The sequence below is a fragment of the Syngnathus acus genome, chromosome 2 (genome assembly GCF_901709675.1).
Source record: "Syngnathus acus chromosome 2, fSynAcu1.2, whole genome shotgun sequence".
NCBI lineage: Eukaryota > Metazoa > Chordata > Actinopteri > Syngnathiformes > Syngnathidae > Syngnathus > Syngnathus acus.
Window position 1 is genome coordinate 24,624,051 of NC_051088.1, and position 17,065 is coordinate 24,641,115.

General features: G+C 43.2%; 3 protein-coding genes across 6 annotated transcripts; 2 read left to right on the forward strand and 1 right to left on the reverse strand.

Annotated features, from left to right (window-relative positions):
- Nucleotides 1-238: 238 nt before the first annotated feature.
- Nucleotides 239-8,191, forward strand: mybpha (myosin binding protein Ha). Of its 2 annotated transcripts, none has more exons than XM_037280788.1 (13): nucleotides 239-576; nucleotides 1,227-1,280; nucleotides 1,348-1,407; nucleotides 1,521-1,655; nucleotides 1,877-2,044; nucleotides 3,499-3,587; nucleotides 3,673-3,868; nucleotides 4,040-4,179; nucleotides 4,246-4,405; nucleotides 5,109-5,245; nucleotides 6,095-6,281; nucleotides 6,754-6,816; nucleotides 7,974-8,191. In XM_037280788.1, the coding sequence occupies exons 1-12, from the start codon at nucleotides 390-392 to the stop codon at nucleotides 6,792-6,794; spliced, it is 1,554 nt and encodes a 517-aa protein (XP_037136683.1). In that variant the 5' UTR covers nucleotides 239-389; the 3' UTR covers nucleotides 6,795-6,816; nucleotides 7,974-8,191. The 2 variants fall into 2 exon arrangements, with proteins under 2 accessions (XP_037136683.1, XP_037136691.1); XM_037280796.1 differs by having other exon boundaries at nucleotides 1,351-1,407.
- A 232-nt stretch (nucleotides 8,192-8,423) lies between these two features.
- LOC119139785 (carcinoembryonic antigen-related cell adhesion molecule 5) lies at nucleotides 8,424-14,131 on the forward strand. Of its 3 annotated transcripts, none has more exons than XM_037280760.1 (17): nucleotides 8,424-8,567; nucleotides 8,636-8,674; nucleotides 9,396-9,461; nucleotides 9,560-9,628; nucleotides 10,022-10,306; nucleotides 10,370-10,642; nucleotides 10,716-11,003; nucleotides 11,302-11,565; nucleotides 11,898-12,188; nucleotides 12,392-12,667; nucleotides 12,744-12,858; nucleotides 13,052-13,209; nucleotides 13,283-13,384; nucleotides 13,457-13,525; nucleotides 13,661-13,720; nucleotides 13,798-13,860; nucleotides 13,942-14,131. In XM_037280760.1, exons 1-17 carry the CDS (start codon nucleotides 8,537-8,539, stop codon nucleotides 14,007-14,009), a joined length of 2,517 nt encoding a protein of 838 aa, XP_037136655.1. In that variant the 5' UTR covers nucleotides 8,424-8,536; the 3' UTR covers nucleotides 14,010-14,131. The 3 variants fall into 3 exon arrangements, with proteins under 3 accessions (XP_037136655.1, XP_037136662.1, XP_037136670.1); XM_037280767.1 differs by having other exon boundaries at nucleotides 13,801-13,860; XM_037280775.1 differs by lacking the exons at nucleotides 8,424-8,567; nucleotides 8,636-8,674 and having other exon boundaries at nucleotides 9,434-9,457; nucleotides 9,566-9,628.
- Nucleotides 14,132-14,477: 346 nt separating this feature from the next.
- apobec2b (apolipoprotein B mRNA editing enzyme, catalytic polypeptide-like 2b) lies at nucleotides 14,478-17,065 on the reverse strand. The gene is made up of 3 exons (XM_037280809.1): nucleotides 16,712-17,065; nucleotides 15,432-15,612; nucleotides 14,478-15,055 (listed from the first exon to the last, which is right to left on the reverse strand). The coding sequence occupies exons 1-3, from the start codon at nucleotides 16,978-16,980 to the stop codon at nucleotides 14,708-14,710; spliced, it is 798 nt and encodes a 265-aa protein (XP_037136704.1). The 5' UTR covers nucleotides 16,981-17,065; the 3' UTR covers nucleotides 14,478-14,707.

A 17,065-nucleotide genomic window follows, 5' to 3' on the forward strand; every position in this document is an offset into this window, starting at 1 on the left:
TTTGTTAATAAAATTAAGACCTTGGTACAGCTTTTTTAGTAAAAAAAAAAAATCATGTAAAAAAAGACCATGTACACCTTTTTGTTAGTAAAACAAATGACCATGTACAGCAAGGCTTTTTTGTAAAAAAAAAAAAAAAATGTATAGTATATATCTATATATATTTTGCTGTAAATGGGGAAAAAATATATATTTATGCTGCTCAATCTGACTTGCCCTGAACCCACATTATGGCTGTGACAACGTGTGAGTGAAGGGGGTGCATAGTGCACACACATCCAAGTGAGGCAATGGGTGGAGTCCAACTGTCCCCGAGCTCAGGAGTCCTTATAAATGACCCCTGAGCTTCCAGGCGCCTTCATCCACACGACCGGCTGTCTCTCAGCACCATGCCAAGCAAGCCCGCACCCATTAAAAAGAACCCCGCCAAGAAGGCGGCAGAGAAGGTGCCGGAGCCTGACCCGCCGGCCGCTGAAGCCGAGCCTGCTCCGGTGGAGACGCCCGCCCAGGCCGCACCCGAAGGAGAAGAATCACCGGTGGAGGACAGTCCCGCTACGGAACAAATAAATGCTGCAGGTACCATGGAAGGCCATTAAATGTGGGATGGAAACGGGTTCATAAGAGACAAACAACCTGTCTGTCACGTGCCGTGCCAGAGACGCTCGGGCGGCAACTTGGCTCAGCCACACCCCTTCGTTTTCGGAAAGTCTGTCACCTGCTTCATCTTGTTACCTTGTGTATTTAAACCCTGCCCGTGTGTTTCTCCCTTTGGGTGTCTCCTGTTTTGTTCCGTGCCCAGTGTTCCTGTTCCTGTCGTCTGGTTTTCCCCCGGTCTGTCTGGAGGCTGACGGTCAGAATTTTAGCCTTGTCCAAGTGGACTTCTGTCGGTCGGTCGGTCTGTTTGTTTGCTAGCCGTGAGTCTCTCTCCCGTTTGTGTCTTGGGTTCCCCAAACTCCCTTTCCCTGGTTCAAGCTGCATTTGGTCGCCCTGGCTCAACTCATTCCTGACACTGTCAACAATTGTTATACAAATGTATCGTAAATAAAAATGCACAAACGTCGACATTAACTCATCCACCGGTTAGAAATGGATATTTGACGTCTATAGTGGCAGTGGATGACCAAAATAATACATTTTCTTTGGCCTTCTAGCAGAAGGTCTCGTCTACTGCGGATCAAACTTGTACAAAAAGTCACTGTTTTTGCCTGACGACTTTTTCTCACCAGCTGCTGAAAGCGTACCTGAAGGCGACGTCCCAGCTACAGATGCGCCTGCGGACGGTAAACAACGCAAAGAAATTCAAACTAACTAGCTCCTGTCCATCATGTTATCCTCCTGCTTTTCCAGCAGAAGCTGCTCCTCCAATTGAAGAACCACCCAAGGCTCCTACACCCCCACCTCCTTCAGGTAACTCCTACTCGGTGGTGTGCTGCTTGAAGCTTTGCGAAGCTGATTCACTGGAGGTGTGTTAGAAGCGATTTTTCCAAATTGTTCCGATGAATGCGGTTGTTTGTTTTCAGTTCCAACCAGTGCGCCATTGGAAGTATCTGTGGAGGACGTGAATGACACGAGCCTCACCGTCAAGTGGAAGACACCGGAGATCCTCGGAGAATCTGGCCTAGATGGCTACACTGTTGAATACTGCAAAGATGGAAGTAAGTTCACCCACTAACATCCGTATCATGTTTGTAAATGCATGTCAGCAGCCTCATTAAAGTGGAGATACTGCAATTTTGAGACAAAAGCACAAAAATAATTTTGCCCAGCCCTTCTGGTCAATCAACAATCCACTAAATAGCATCATTTGCATTTCTATTCTACTAGTTTCCATCATTTTCATGTTTTAAACCCAGCCCTGAATTTGGTGTCCCTTTAGCTCCAGACTGGGTGGTGGCAAACAAGGAGTTGACCCCGGCTACCCGCTACTGCATCAAAGAGCTGACAGCAGGTGACCTGCTGCTGGTGCGCGTGGTGGCCGTAAACGCCGGCGGCCGCAGTGAGCCGGCCACGCTGGCGCAGGCCGTGGCAATTCGCGAGGTGCTCGGTGAGTAGCTGCCACCTTTGCAAAGTGCTCCGCTTCAAAGGAGCTCTGAATGCGTGCGAGTCGAGTTTTACAAAGCACAAAACACTTGTTGATATTGGAAACCGCTCATGTGAAAATATGAAGGAAGGTGGCTAAGCTAACTTGCTAGCACTCTACAGTAAAACATGTCCCGCTTATCGGCTCTGAAGGGCAGCTGAGCACATTTCCTGCTTGGGGTTCAAATATCTGCAAACAAACAAGAACATTTAGTGGAGAAATGCGGTCATGAAACCAGAACTGCCGCTGCGAAACACGAGCCTAATTGATGGATTGCGGTCGGCTTGCGAAGGTTAAAGTCAGCTGTGTGCCATTGCCGCTGTCCTCACCTAACACGCATTTGTAATCCAAATCCAGTATCTTTTAAATCTAATATCCTAGATAGATGTTCCTCCTGAAACAAATACACACGATGGATGATTTGTGGGAACACTGATTGGATGTCTCCCGAGTGCTGGGAATGAACTGCTTTTCAGGGATTAGCACTGGGGCCAAAAGTGGAGGTGAACCTCATGGAGCGGAAATCTTAGCTGTCAAATCTTAAGGCCAAATTGGTTCAGGAATGGTGTGAGATGCTCCAAGGAAATTGTGTTGATAGTTTACAGAGATAAGACTGTCAAACAACCTGCTGGTTTTAAAGATCTTCTCAGCTCTGGAGATATTTGCCCGTTCTTGATAGTCAGCCTAAAACCAAAGCATCCAACCTTTTTTTTGTTGTTGTTATTGTCAAATAACGGCATTTTAAATGGCTGCCCTTTCCCAGTTGTCATGACGCTTGAATCACCTGAACGTGATGACATCATACTTCTCAGGGATCAAATACCATTCTAATCCAAGACTTTAGCAAAACTATTTTAAGGCCTGTCATCTTCTCTTTCGTGTGTCTGCCTGGATACTGGACAAAGTATTAACTTGAGGTGTGCTCAAAAAAATCAATACAGGAATATAGTATTATTGTGGATCTTGTTCCAATCCACATATGGATATGGAGGCGACAGAATCAGTATTAATCCCTAAAACGGCAATAACGGGACTGCTGCTTCTTCTATTCGTGCCTTAATGACTCTGGAAAAATGCTGAATCTTATTCTTTCGAGTCACGAGATGATTTGTTACTTTCTCTTCCTTATGCTCAAACCAATTTGGGGAAAAGGTCTTTTGAATGTGGCATATTGTAAATGATTTAATAACTGCTCTGTGAATTCTATAAATGAAGTTGTCAGCTTTTAACAACTGTCGTTAACTTGCATCATCAGTCTTGGAGCTTGGTCGGGCGACGTAAATAGAAGGTGTCAGTCGTTTTGAGCCTGCGTCACCCCTCCGGCACTCTGCTGTGAAAACACACTTCGCTCACTGTCATGTGGTTGACCCTCACTTTGGTTGTCATTTGATGGGAAGAAGATTTTGGGTGTGTTGCAGACCGTCCGAAGATCAAAATTCCTCGTAACCTCCGCACGTGCTTTGTGAAGAAAGTTGGAGAGCAAATCAACCTGGTCATCCCGTTCCTTGTGAGCACACATTTAGAAGGGCATATTTTGTTGCAGATTCTCTGTGGCATGTTCTCATTGCGCAACTGCCCGTATAATCCCACAGGGCAAGCCCAAACCTTCGGTGTCCTGGCTGAAAGACGGTCAGCCTTTGGATACAAAAAGGGTCAACCTCCGGAATAGCGACAAGGACAGCATCCTCTTTATCCGCGGTGCTCAGAGGGACGACTCTGGTGTTTATGAGATGACAGTTAAGGTGGACTGCTTTCAAGACAAAGCCACGATCACCCTTCAGATTGTTGGTGAGTCATACGTGGAGCAAACGTTCTCCTAAAGAACCGCCGAGTCAGCTACATTGCTAGCAAGACTTTTTCAAGATGCCATTTTGAGATCATTTATATTTTGGAATCTCCATTCAAAACTCAATGGAGTTTCAAGAATGATTAAAGAAATAACTGATTCTACTGTCACAGACCTTCCCGGTCCTCCCAGCAGTACAAGAATGGTAGACTGCTGGGGCTTCAACGCCGCGCTGGAATGGACTCCTCCCAAGGACGATGGCAACACGGAGATCACTGGGTACATTGTCCAGAAGGCCGACAAGAAGACCGGGGTATGATCACACGAGCTAACCACGCAAAGAGGGTGTTGATGTAAACAAGTGGATATTCTGATTCAGGAATGGTTCACCGTGATGGAACACTACCACAGGCTTACCGCCACCATCTCTGACCTCATTATGGGAAACTCGTACCTCTTCCGAGTGTTTTCTGTCAACAAAGTGGGCATCAGTGAGAAGAGCGCCGTCACCAAGGACGTGGCCATAATCCAGAAGACAGGTGCCCACGTGCCACTCCGGTGCTGTTATTTTAATCAGCTGCAAAACGTGTGTGGCTGTTATATTAAAGACTCCAGGGGCTGAGAAGTCCTTCGCAATTATTTTAATATAAGCTGACAACAGCTACCGCGGGAGTAAATTTAGATGCTCGTGACAAAGCTAGCATAGCAAAGCTAAGTTAACTATATATTGGCAGTTGTTGGGAATAACAAAGTTCATATAAAACATGACTGTACAAAAGCAGATTTATAGAATTTCTTAATATATTTTATTATACATTATATATGTGAATATATTATATTTGTAATTTTTCTATTGATAGAGATATCAGTCCTTTACTTGAGTGGAGAGGAGCTAAGTCAACCAGGTGTTGAAATCTTGCAAGCTATTGCCCATGCAAAAATGCTTGATTTTGTCCGCTACAACAATATGTGGCAAATACAAAATGTCTTTGGCCAGCCTTAAAACCACAACCACACTTTTAAAAATTCTTCATCTAATCTGAATAAAAAAATAAAAAAAAACATTGGTAAAGGTGTATTTTGTCAGTTAGCAAATTTTAGATTATTTTATTAAGCAGTTCACGTTAGCAAAGCTACTGTAGCACGTTTTATAGCATAAAAGCTCAAGCTAACGCTACTTAGCTCTTTGGCAAAAATGAATACATTGGTATTGTTCTTCTCTTACACTAGTTATCTTCTCAGGCATCATCTACAAGCCTCCTGAATACCATGAGCATGACTTCAGCGAGGCGCCCAAATTCACCACACCGCTTAGCAACCGGGCCGCGACCGTTGGATACACCACCAAACTGCTGTGCTCAGTTCGTGGAAGTCCCAAGGTCAGAAATGTCTCAATACTCTGACGATAACATGAACCTCTATGCTAGCTTCAGCCTCCTAAACGATCATAGGAGGCTTCGTAAGATGCTAAATGGTTGACTACAATATTTGGTGAAAAGTTGAAACGTCCAAATTTGGTTCCAAAGGGCGTTTACATTTTGCTCTGACTTCAATTTGAAGACATCTAGGTCTAGTATTCACAATGCTGGCGTTCTGGTTCAACATATCTTTTACAGCCTGACGCGGCCGGCTTAGGCGACAGGCTACGGTGGAAATGTGGCTAATTATGTGTTTGAGCTGTCCTTGGCTTCTCACCAAGGACAACATTTGCAAGCTCATACCGGTGGCGCTTAGACCAATCCGACTGGGATTTTAGAACACAGCCTGCTGGCTCTGAGCGAAGACAAACACCACAGACTACAGGAACACAAAGGCGGGCCAATGCTTCAAATACCCGCCGTATGTGTTTGTGTCTTATTCAATTCACAGCTCTACTGGAGTTCCCAAGCATGTCCTGCTCGCTCTGATAATGACCCGTCACAAATGGAGATGTAGTGTGTTGGAAGCTGAGCAGGCAAGACACAAATGATAAGATAAGCGAATTGTCTGTTGTCCTGATGTGAGGATGCCATTGGGAGAAGTTGCTATTTTAGTCACCCACTGCTAACAGTTGGAAGAAGCGCGACCTTTGCCGTCATTTAAGCGGGATCTTCCCTGGTTGAAGTCAGACTTTCACTAGAAATGCACTCTGAAACCCAAAATGGTGCATATCTGATGTCAGGAAAAGTTTTAAGGAAGGGCCGATGGAGCTCCAGAATGTCTGAAGCTCATTGTTGTTTTTTTCACAGCCTAAAATCGAATGGCTGAAGAACCAGATGGTGATCGGTGATGACCCCAAGTTTCGTCAGCTCTCCAACCAAGGTATCTGCTCTTTGGAGATCCGCAAGCCATGCTGCTTTGATGGCGGCGTGTACACCTGCAGAGCCAAGAACGATCAAGGAGAGGCCGCAGTCTCCTGCAAACTGGAAGTCAAACGTACGTATGCGATGCTGACATCAGCGCCCTTCTGTGTATATAGGCGAAAACTCCATTTTCGTGATTAATCCGGACTAGAACTGAAATGACGTGAAAACTGGAGTAATATTTCCTTCCCATAGGAAATAATGTAACGCCAATTAACCTGTTTTTAAAAAATATATTTTTATATTCATGTACCGTAATTTTCGGACTATAAGTCGCGGTTTTTTTCATAGTTTGGGTGGGGGGGCGACTTATACTCAGGAGCGATTTATATACATATATATGGTTTTTTTTCTCTTTTTTGGGCATTTTATGGCTGGTGCGACTTATACTCCGGTGCGACTTATAGTCCGAAAATTACGGTATATATCTTTATATTTAAAATATATAAATGAATAACAATGACATTTAACATCACTTTTATGACAATTGGGACAAAATTACTATGAGGAAAATGTGCGTTAAATAAATTTTCTTTTCCCAATAGAAGTGATTCTTTTGGAGTCGGATAAGGAAAGAAGCAAGTAAAGCAACACTTCAACCTTCAGAGGTAAGGTCAAAGGCTAAAGAAAAGAAATTAAAATGTTCCTGATATTCAGAGGTTGTATTACTTTGGAAAAGGCACATTTCTTGAGTCACGCTTAAAATAGTGCAACCAGTCCTGTCAAATGCAGAACACAAACGCGCTCGGAAAATGACCTTCATTTTGAGCAAGGACACGCGTGTCCCACAAATAGGGAGGGTCACACCCCCGAGGTCCCGTCCGGTCTTGAATGCATCTTCGGCGTATGGGGATGCATTCACACCTGTATTTCCGGCTGCCCGCTTGTGATCAGCTCACATTACCAGAAGCGTGTTTTCATACCAAGTGTGAACCGCAGACCGTGGACGACAACATACTTGGGAGGCTTTCTCAAGGGGAAAACAAGAGATTAGTGGCAGAGCCTTGAGAAGGCCGGCCGGCCAGAGAATGATGTCAGCACTGCAGTAGACAGCTTCTAAAAATGAGTCACGCTAATCTGACACGCAGCCAAACTCTTCATATTACCATGAGTCGACAGGCAAAGGGGGGGGGGCAACTCAAATTGACAGGTGAGATTTGACGACGTTAAAAATGCGACAACAAGATTGTAACGCAGGGCTTTGATCACAAAAGGTTTGCAAATCATAATAAAACTGCAGCTACAGCTTGATTAAAGCAAATTATGTTAAGAAAAAAAAAAAAAGTGCTTAAATTCTTTGGTTCAGCCACGGCATAAATTTGTTGCTAGGCAGAATTTTTCAAGCAGGAGCTAAAGCACTGTATCAAAGTTCAGGGACAAGTTATTTAAACATGAATTTTCTTCTACTCTTTTGATTATAAAACACATGCGGTAAAGAAGTTCTGAATTTGCTGGCAGGCGTTGACCGCAGCTCTCTGCGACACTCATCGGGAAAATGAAAGCGGATGGATGTGCGCACGTTACGATCATTTTTTATTTTCAAGTACAGCACCACCTGCTGGATCGTTTGGGGTACTACCTCACTTCCCATTCAGTACACGCTTTCGCAATTCATAGAAGTGACAGGACTACATGTACCTTCTAACCTTGTCTTCTCTTGGTCTATTTATTTATTTGTTTTGATTTGTGTTTTGACCAGACATAACATTTGAAGCCCTGTATTTAAAATTCCCCATTGGCTTTTTGTGTGTGTGTGTGTATCCAGGGTTCTGGGCAAAGTGAGAGGAAAAGATACTGCTGCTGCTTTGTGTACATAATGAAGAAACAGTCCTCAACCCATACCACAACAACCCCACTTGTCTCAATGTTGCATGATCATCTAGTTTTGTCACGTATCAGGCTGAATGTCCAATTATTCTTCTGTCACTTGCAGTTTGTTATACTGTAGTATGCCACTCAATAAAATGGATTCGATTTTGCAAAGAGTATGTGAAATAAATAATATATTTTTGGATTTTTACACGTAAAGTACTAATTATTTTCAATAGCAGGATATCAAAACTATAGCAAGTATGTCTTTAACTTTATTCAGCTAAAGCTCCAATTAAATTGACAATCCTAAAATATGTTCATTTTTTATAGATCATATTCTCATAGACCGGACCCGGCAATTGAACGTGCTTGACTAACTCATTTCCTGAAGAACAGCATGAAAAAGCAGATGTGGCCAATAGAGGAAAGCCGCTGCTCACACGCCCGTTCAGTGGGTTTCCTTTGCCCAACAGCGACCGACTGAATCACTTGGGTGCATGTGCGACTCAATGGAAAATGGGGCTCATCGAGGTCGTAGGTGTCATCTGTAAGTCTGAGTGCATCCGTACATTAAGAAACTTGTTCAAGAGCATTTATATCCTTTTGTTTTGACAGATATTACTGCTCTCTGTGCGGCGCTCGCTGAGGAGGATGGTGAGAAAGTTTACTTTTTCAAATACGTGTGCTACAGGCATAGTTGTTTATTTATTTACATCCCTAGCTAATAAGCTTTATACTCGTACACGGTTGATATTTCTGATCTGAGGTAAAACACAGAACCAAATGAAAATGTTGAGGAAGTCCCACAGAAGAAACATGAAGTCGCTTGTTCTCATGTCAGCGACACTTCCTGAGGCAATTTTTAATGAGGTCGGTTTTTTTTCTCCTTTTTTTGTTCGTTTGCCATATTTCCTTATTGCCCTGCAATTGATCATGTTAGACCTGTTATCCTTCATTCTTGTGCACGTTTTAGTCAGTCTGAGTCAGCAGTTTGTGCTCAACTCGACTATATTTATAGAGAACTTTAAAATAACCTCCACTTAGTATATGGAGCAAAAATAAGTCAAACACAGTTCAAATAAAAAAATTAAAACAAAATACAGTGACCGTTTCACTTCAGGAACAAAGTCCGAGCATCAGTCAAACTGAGTCATTGACTCTGGAGGTCATTGGCTTTCTTTCCCCTCTCTCACAGTTTAAGACTTTAAGATTATTCTTCGGTCGGGAAGAGGCAAAGTCAAGACGAAAACGCCCGATTGTCTTTTGCCTTAGTTGACTTTCTTTTAGGTTGCATCATCCAGTTGCAGTATAATTTGCTCTATCTTAGTCAATGTGTTTAAAGTGATAAAAATAACTGTTATCCCCCAACTACCAGTCACTTCCATGTTGAAGGACTTTGTCCCAACTAGGACACAGCCAACTGAGATCCACACCATATATGGTGAGGAAAGGCGCAACATTTCCGTTTCTACTCCAAGAAAACATTCAGAAACATTAGAAGAGCAGAAATTTGAACTGATGTCATCTCCTCCCCTCCAGCGACCGCCTCCGTGTTCAGCGACGCTTCCCCAACCAATGAAGTGACAACTGAGACACAGACTGTTTATGGTGAGCAATATGCAATGGTAAATGCGCATGATAGAAATACACAATTTAAAATACAAAATGGCGTTTGCAGTACACAAATCCCGTTTCATCCAAAGTAACAAGTTCATTTTATTCTCGCTCAATCGACATCAGCAATCCTTTCCAAAGATATACATCATATAACAAAACTTCAGCTGTGACCTTGTGTAGGTGTAAAAAGCAGGGTGGACATTCAAAAACCATACACAGAAACTAGGTTGAGCTGAAAAACTCTACTTCCTGGTTTCGACAAACTAGTGCCCCACCCAAAATCAACGCCAGGCCCAAAAAAACGTGTGAATTGTACAAAAGAAGAAAATGTGGGTCCTCATTTTCTCAATGTCAACTGCACATATTTTCTTTTGACATTTCCAGAACTTCCAGTTCCATCACTGCACCTGATGTCCCCCTGGTGGGACGTCTTCCCCTTTGAGAAAGCCCAGTTTGAATGTCGGGTCAACGACAGCTCTGACTGGACCTTCAGTTGGTACAGAAACGGGGAGCTCTTGGACGATGCCGAGCCAAACGTTTCTTCCGACCAAGCCACGCTAACAATCACTCCAGCATCTCAGTCGTATTCTGGAATGTACTCTTGTAAAGCTCATCACAAAGTCATAGGCCAATCCAGCGACAGTAACACAGTTCAATTGAAAGTTTATGGTAAGTTTCACCTTTCCCAATACTCTCTGTTGAAATTCAATTCATTTTAATTTGTCTTCTTAGCAAACAAGCCCAAGCCAACGTTGGTGCTCAAGCCAACGTTGCAGCAAATGTTTCCTGGAGAATCTGTCACCTTCCAGTGTGGAATTAAAACGTCCATTGGATGGGACTACGTGTGGTATCACAATGACACGCAAATCCAAGGATCTTTTACGGACAGCCATCGAATAGTTCCTTTAGCGCTGTCCCACAGTGGACGATACCACTGCAAAGCCAAGAGAGGGCAAAGTCCTTTCTACACAGAGCAGAGTGAGACATCAACGCTGCAGGTGTCTGGTAAGCATGACACAATACTTCTTCCAAACATCTCCTTCTACTTTGGTTCTGACCGCTACTTGTCTAACTTCAGAACCACCCACCCCAACCATGCAGCTACGGAGTTCCTGGTTAGACGTGTTCCAAAAGGAACGCGTGGTTCTGACTTGTGCCGTGGGCCGTCCTAACTGGACATTCGCCTGGTACAGAAATGGACTGATGGTTCAGGGAGACTCAACGCTGGCTCTGAGCTTAAGTGGGTCGTTTCTTAACATCACCGCTGCTTCTCGAGTCCACCAGGGTAGATATGCCTGCAAAGCTCAACTGGAGTCCAGAAGCGTCAGCTCTGCTTTGAGCAACAGCAAAGATGTTACAGTTTATGGTAAAAGACGTTTTCATGCTTTTCTTGTGCATGATGTGATTTTTTTTTTTGGGGGAGTGGGTCACAATGTTTCTTCGTGTGCATGCTCACGTTTTCCCAACCAATGTACAAAATAATAACAGGTTAAACACGCCTCCTACTAGCTCGTCAAAGAGCATTTCAATGTTTTGAAAAAAATATTTTCGTATCAATGAAGTCAAATGGATTCTTGACGTTTATAGCCGTCAATGGTAGTGAATGAGTTCAGTCAAACTGAATATATTTGGGAATTACTGGTGTCTACTTGTGTTTGTTTTAGAAAATATCCCGAAGCCTTCACTGACTAAGGATTCTGGTTTCAACCCAATGTACGTTGGAGAAAACGTCAGCTTCACTTGCACCATTCATTTGGGGTCTGACTGGGCGTACCGCTGGTTCAAAGATGGAAAGGAGCTGGTGGACACGGACAAAAGCCTCAGATTACACCTCAGGCCTCAGGATGGGGGGGCTTACTGGTGCAAGGGCACCAGAGGCGGACCAACATCTACAGACATCAGTGACACCATGACTCTGGTTGTTCTCGGTGGGTTCAGTTCAATCAGCGTAAAAACGTCATTTGTTAAGTTGAAACATTTGAACGCTTTTTAAACCACAGGAAGTTGGTGGGTGGAACATTTACTGTGTAAAGCTCTTTTGATGCTAATGAAACAGGATGTGGTTGTGTGGAGGAAGGGGACGGAAATGAATACATTGAGTGATGAATATTAAACTGGGCCAGGTGCCGGCCGGCGGGGGGGGACCTGTTTCGTTTTTATACTCGCTCATCTTTTCTCTGCATTTTAGATTTTCACTTTCCAACAGATCAGGATGGATGGATGGATATGTCTGATTGTGTGCTTGTGTGTGTCTTTTCAGAAATTCCTCTTCCATCTTTGACGCAAAGCACTCAGTGGGCTGATGTGTTCCCCACCGAAAGCGTGTCCTTCACCTGCGCTACGGCCGGCAGTTCCGACTGGACGTATACGTGGCGACGAGACAATCGGACAATCCACAGCGGTGACGGCGTGTCTTTCGCATCGGATGGAGCTACCTTGTCCATCAGCTCTGCCTCGGCTTCTCACCAAGGACAATACTGCTGCTTGGGAAAGCTCAAGGGCAGGTCTGTTAGCAGCGGTTGGACATCTGGAATGACCCTCCAGGTTTACGGTGAGTCTTCTTTCTTGAACATCTTAACTTACTGATACAAGGCTTTTAAGTTGCTCACAGATGTCCAAATCATTTCAAATCAGCGCAGTTTCAGTGAAGTTGATTGATAGAATTTCAATTTTTTTTCAAGTTGAATGATTTGAGTTCAGATGTGGAATTTGTAAAATGACAAACAACATAAGTAATCCTTCCTTTCCCATTAGACAAGAAGCCTGTCGTCAAAATGCGCCAAGACCCAGACTTTACGCTCATGCACACTGGAGATTCTGTGTCGTACAACTGTCACATCAACCGATCCTCCGGTTGGGAGTATGTGTGGTACCAAGACGACACTCGACTTAGTGTCTCTGGAAACAATTACACAATCCATTCTGCGGTCAAAACAAACTCTGGATCGTATAAATGCGAAGCAATCCGAGGGGAAAGTCCTCGTATCTTCAAAACGGAACAAAGTCAGGCTTTGAGGCTACAAATTGAAGGTATGTGTAAAGACCTCCCTTGGAACACTCACCTTTCATTGGTAAATGAATCTGCAGTATATTTCATTTTCTGCAGAACGGCCATCTGCAAACATAGATGTCTTAACCGGATGGTCTGAGGTCTTTTCCACTGACAGTCTTGTGCTTAAGTGTGAGGTGAAAGATAGTAATGTCGCATGGAACTACGCATGGTAAGCCACTTTCATTCATGCTGTTGACGCCCAATACAAAACCCATTTAAAAAAAAAAAAAAATGGAGAAAAATAAGCTAGAGTTTTGGTTTTGTTCAAGATTTTCCCCTTTCCGCCTCTTTTTGATACAAAACTTGAATGGGATATCATTCGATTGCGATGATAGCATCAAAACATCGCCTTCATCAAACAGGTTTATCGAAGGGCAGCGGATCGCAAACGCGTCGTCTGACAGATACACGGTGACCCCCCAGAATGACCCCCAACAGAGCCAATACGTTTGCCGGGGCGATCGCAACGGCCAACCTTCTTACTCCCAAGACAGCGAATCTCTCGCAACGAAGAATTTATGTAAGTTTTGATTTCCACGTGGATGTTTGCTTCCACCTTATTTGTTTTCATTTGTGTCTTTCATGACCTCTAGTGTTAAAGAGACGGGTGCTTCTTTCCATCTCCGGCTGTATGGCCTTCGGTATCGTTGTTGTTTTCCTCTGCTGCATCGGTCTCAGAGTCACCAGGAAAAAAAGTATGTTGGATATTTTCAGCAGGGGGTTCTCAAACTGTGCATGCTAACAGTGTGTCTTGTCTAAATGTGCAGAAGACGATGACGACGGGCCAGAGGAGGGCGAGCTCTTCCTCACCATGGCTCAGCTCAAGAATCGTGACGGTATGGCGACACAAGCCAAGATGTATTTCCTCAAACTCGATGACTTATTTGAAAGCATTTTGAGAAAGCTCATGCACGGCTTGCCTCAGTCTAGGCGTTGGCGCTCATGTGTAAGTTCCTCTATCTTGCCTGCAGACACTCCTTGTCCACTGATTGATTACATCACAGATGCAGAAGTAAAGGCTCCAGCAAAAGGTACAAAGGGCAGATGAATGAATGTTGTGTTACTAAGCTTGTTCCTCATTTATGTTTTTTTTTTTTTTCTCATATTGCAGATGGAGCGGACATTATTTCTAGTGAACCGACAACAGATGTGACCTCTCAGGATGACCTAGGTGAGGTGGTTGTGGTGTTTTACCATTAATAATGGAGCCGAGCTGTCTCCACATACTTTTTCTGTCTCTTGATGTCTATAGTTGTAACAACAGAGAGCAGTGAAGCACCTTCAGCAGAGGAAGCTGCTCTGGTTTCCTTTCAACGCTGAGCCGCCAAAGATATCTGTGTCGGTAATTCAAAGCCACTCCCAGGGAAAAGTTTGATGAAGCTGGTGGTAATAATATTGATTGCTTGAAAGTGTAGGATTCAATTAAAATGTTTCGGAACAATTACTTAGTCAGTTTCCTCTACTCAGTAAAAAACTCAGTAAAACCTTTCCGTCGGAGGGCCATTATGATGAGCTGTGAAATCAGACACGAGTCAAAACTGTTCAAATATTTTAAAAAGCTGCGTGGTTATAACAATTGCTAGCAATATTTGTAGTTTTTAAAAGTGAAGACAATTTGCAATTTTAGTGTTGACACATGAGGTCAATGCGCAATTTGTCTTTGCGGGCCAAAGAAAATGATGTGGTGGGCCGTATTTGGCCCCCGGGCCTTTGGTTTGACACAATGTACGTATGTCATAAGCCGACGGCTGTCTATGTATGCACAAACAACAGATTAGACGGTTCGTATAAAGTTTAAAGACCAGAGCTGTACCTTTAATGTATATGTGACAGCAAAAATTGTTCGCCGTCTGTCTGTTGTGAAGACGTGAAGAATAAAATCATAATACACAAAGGAAAACTTTGTCTTACCCCCAAAAAGTGGGAAAAAAATACATTCTGTCCACACTTGAAAGAAACTTTTTTTGGGTTGGAATTGAAAGACTTCAAACAATGCAAACCGATTTGCTGGCTTACATCTACTTGAGGATATCAGCCAGTTTCTCCACATAGTATTCGTAGTTCTCCATACAATCTTCCCAGGGAGTAAAGCTCTGGTCCTCCTTCTCCACGTAGGTTTCCCAAACAAGCTGAAAGTCTGTGGGTTTCATCATCCTCAGCTTGCAGCCAGCATTCACCAAGGCCTTGAGCCCCTCCACTATCTCGGGATCCTCAAACTCAAAGAGACGAGAGCAGAAAAGACACAGGCGGAGCTTCTTGCGTTGCTGGAGGATGTTGGCAATCTTGGCAGCGCAGGCCACGCAGGGACTCGATGTCACGTACCATGTGACGTCAAATTCTTGAGAGGGGTTATTGTCAGGGAGCACCTGGGAGGGAAAAAAAAAAGTTTGCGCATCACTTTTACATTCAAACCACTTCAGTTCCGGTTTAATTTGCAGTGTAAACCGTATTAGATTCTTATGAAGGATTTTTTATTCTTATTATTGATTGCTTATTCAGCAATGTCTTTCTGACATAATAAACAGAAATAGAAGGGCTAACACAAAAATCCATCCATCCATCCGTTTTTTTATACATAGCCCATATGAAAGCCTAAAACTTTACGCTTTGAGGGCAATTTGGGTGACCATCAAAACTGATAAAACTGGTGTAACTTTTGGAACCGGCCCAGAATCACCACGCCAAAGCTGCCGCTATGGAAAAGGGATAAGAAAATGAACAGCTGAGGAGGGAGCACATTACTTGCTGAAAGAAAGCCTCTTCGGCGTGAGCTGTGGCATGTTCATCCTCCATATAACCTTTCAAAGGCTCCGTGCTGCCTCCTGGTCTGTCCACTCTGTAGCACAGAAGGGTCTTGTTTCTTCCTGATGAGTATTCCACATTCCTGAACTGAAACTTGAAGTAAAATGGGCTCATCTGCTCTCTGGTAGGAAGTAAAAACACGTCTTTAAGTTTATGATCACATTGCAAGCTTTGGGAGCAAACGGCATAGAAGGTCTTCTGATCAAATTAGGGCTTTGGTACAGCAACTTAAAAGGTGGCATAAGTCATTACAGCTTCTTGCTGAGAAGAACTAAATGCTCAGATACTTGTGTGAAATAATATACTTCTTCAAATGAGAAGTACTAATTCAACTGCATTAGGCTTGCTTCAGTAAAAGTAAAATGAGGCTAGTAGGCTAAAGATTTGAAAAATACAGAGCTTAAACGTTTTCAACACCAATTATCCGCAATAGCCTACCTACAATTTTGTCAACTTAATTGGCACAATGAAAACAAATTTCTCTGCATTGAAAATAATTCTCTTTTTTCCTTATTTTCATTGTGCTTGTACTGAGTCTTCTAGCTAGCTAGCATTGGCTCGAGGTTTATGCTATCAAAACAACTGTTTTGATAACATTTTAAATTGAGTAGAAAATAGTAAATTAGCCTATTGATATCTGGGGGAATTGACACCGTACTTGCGTGTGTTTTTAAAGATTACATGGAGAATTTTTGAACCCATGAAGTGTGTGGTTGTTAGGCTGGCACTAGACAACGCAATTGCTAGCTAGCATATTGGCTCAACTATTACCGTATCAAAACCATCTGTTCCCATACCTCTCCTAATGATTTGAACTAAGGAACACAAATTGTGAATTTAGGTAAAAACCTTTTAAAAAATACAACCTGCGTTCATCCAAATTTTGCGGGGAATTAGCCTGTTTTCACAAGCATATTTTGACAAAAGTACAAAGTACAGATATCTATATTAAAATGTAGCAAGTAAAAGTAAAAAGTTGTTACAAAAAATTCTAAATCAAGTACCTCATTATTCTACCAAATATTTGAACTTCACCACCACTTTCAGTGAATATGTCAAGATCATTTACTGTAAGGCCTCTCTGCAATAGTCTATGACGAGGCAAATGAAGTACAGTACACAAATAGATGCATGACTCAGTCTTCTGGCCACTTTTAAAACATATCCCTATCCAATAAAAGTATATGCATGCAGAAAGAGAATAAATGCATCTTGCCCACCCTGAGATGATCTCAAACGGTGGCAGTTCAATCGGCTCAAACTCTCCATTTCCATCATTTTTCTTCACTTGCTCGCCTGCTGCCCCGGCAGCTTCCCCGTTCCTCTTCTCCTCATCCACCGCACAGGCCTCAGGAGTCGTCCCCGGCTTTTTAGCGACTTTGTCCTCCTTTTTGGCGCATTTGACCTTTTCTTTCTCCTCGTCATTGCTTTTGTTTTCCACCTTCTTCTCCTTTCGCTTAACACTAAGCCGGCTGTTTCTGTCGGACATGATTTTGTAGTCAGGAGCAAGTGAGAGCGTGCGACCAAGAGGTGGAGAGAGAGCGGGTGCAAGTGGAGTGATAACCCGAGTGCGT

Bases quoted from the DNA above. Each gene is read 5' to 3' on its own strand.
- mybpha (XM_037280788.1), top strand. From the start codon at position 390: ATGCCAAGCAAGCCCGCACCCATTAAAAAGAACCCCGCCAAGAAGGCG. The intron at 1,656-1,876 runs GTAAGTTCACCC...GTGTCCCTTTAG, and splicing joins TGAATACTGCAAAGATGGAA to CTCCAGACTGGGTGGTGGCA. The intron at 5,246-6,094 runs GTCAGAAATGTC...TTTTTTTCACAG, and splicing joins CAGTTCGTGGAAGTCCCAAG to CCTAAAATCGAATGGCTGAA.
- LOC119139785 (XM_037280760.1), top strand. From the start codon at position 8,537: ATGGGGCTCATCGAGGTCGTAGGTGTCATCT. The intron at 11,566-11,897 runs GTGGGTTCAGTT...GTGTCTTTTCAG, and splicing joins CATGACTCTGGTTGTTCTCG to AAATTCCTCTTCCATCTTTG. The intron at 13,526-13,660 runs GTATGGCGACAC...TCTTGCCTGCAG, and splicing joins TCAGCTCAAGAATCGTGACG to ACACTCCTTGTCCACTGATT.
- apobec2b (XM_037280809.1), bottom strand. From the start codon at position 16,980: ATGTCCGACAGAAACAGCCGGCTTAGTGTTAAGCGAAAGGAGAAGAAG. The intron at 15,613-16,711 runs GTGGGCAAGATG...ACTTCCTACCAG, and splicing joins CCGTTTGAGATCATCTCAGG to AGAGCAGATGAGCCCATTTT. The intron at 15,056-15,431 runs GTAATGTGCTCC...TTTCCCTCCCAG, and splicing joins AAGAGGCTTTCTTTCAGCAA to GTGCTCCCTGACAATAACCC.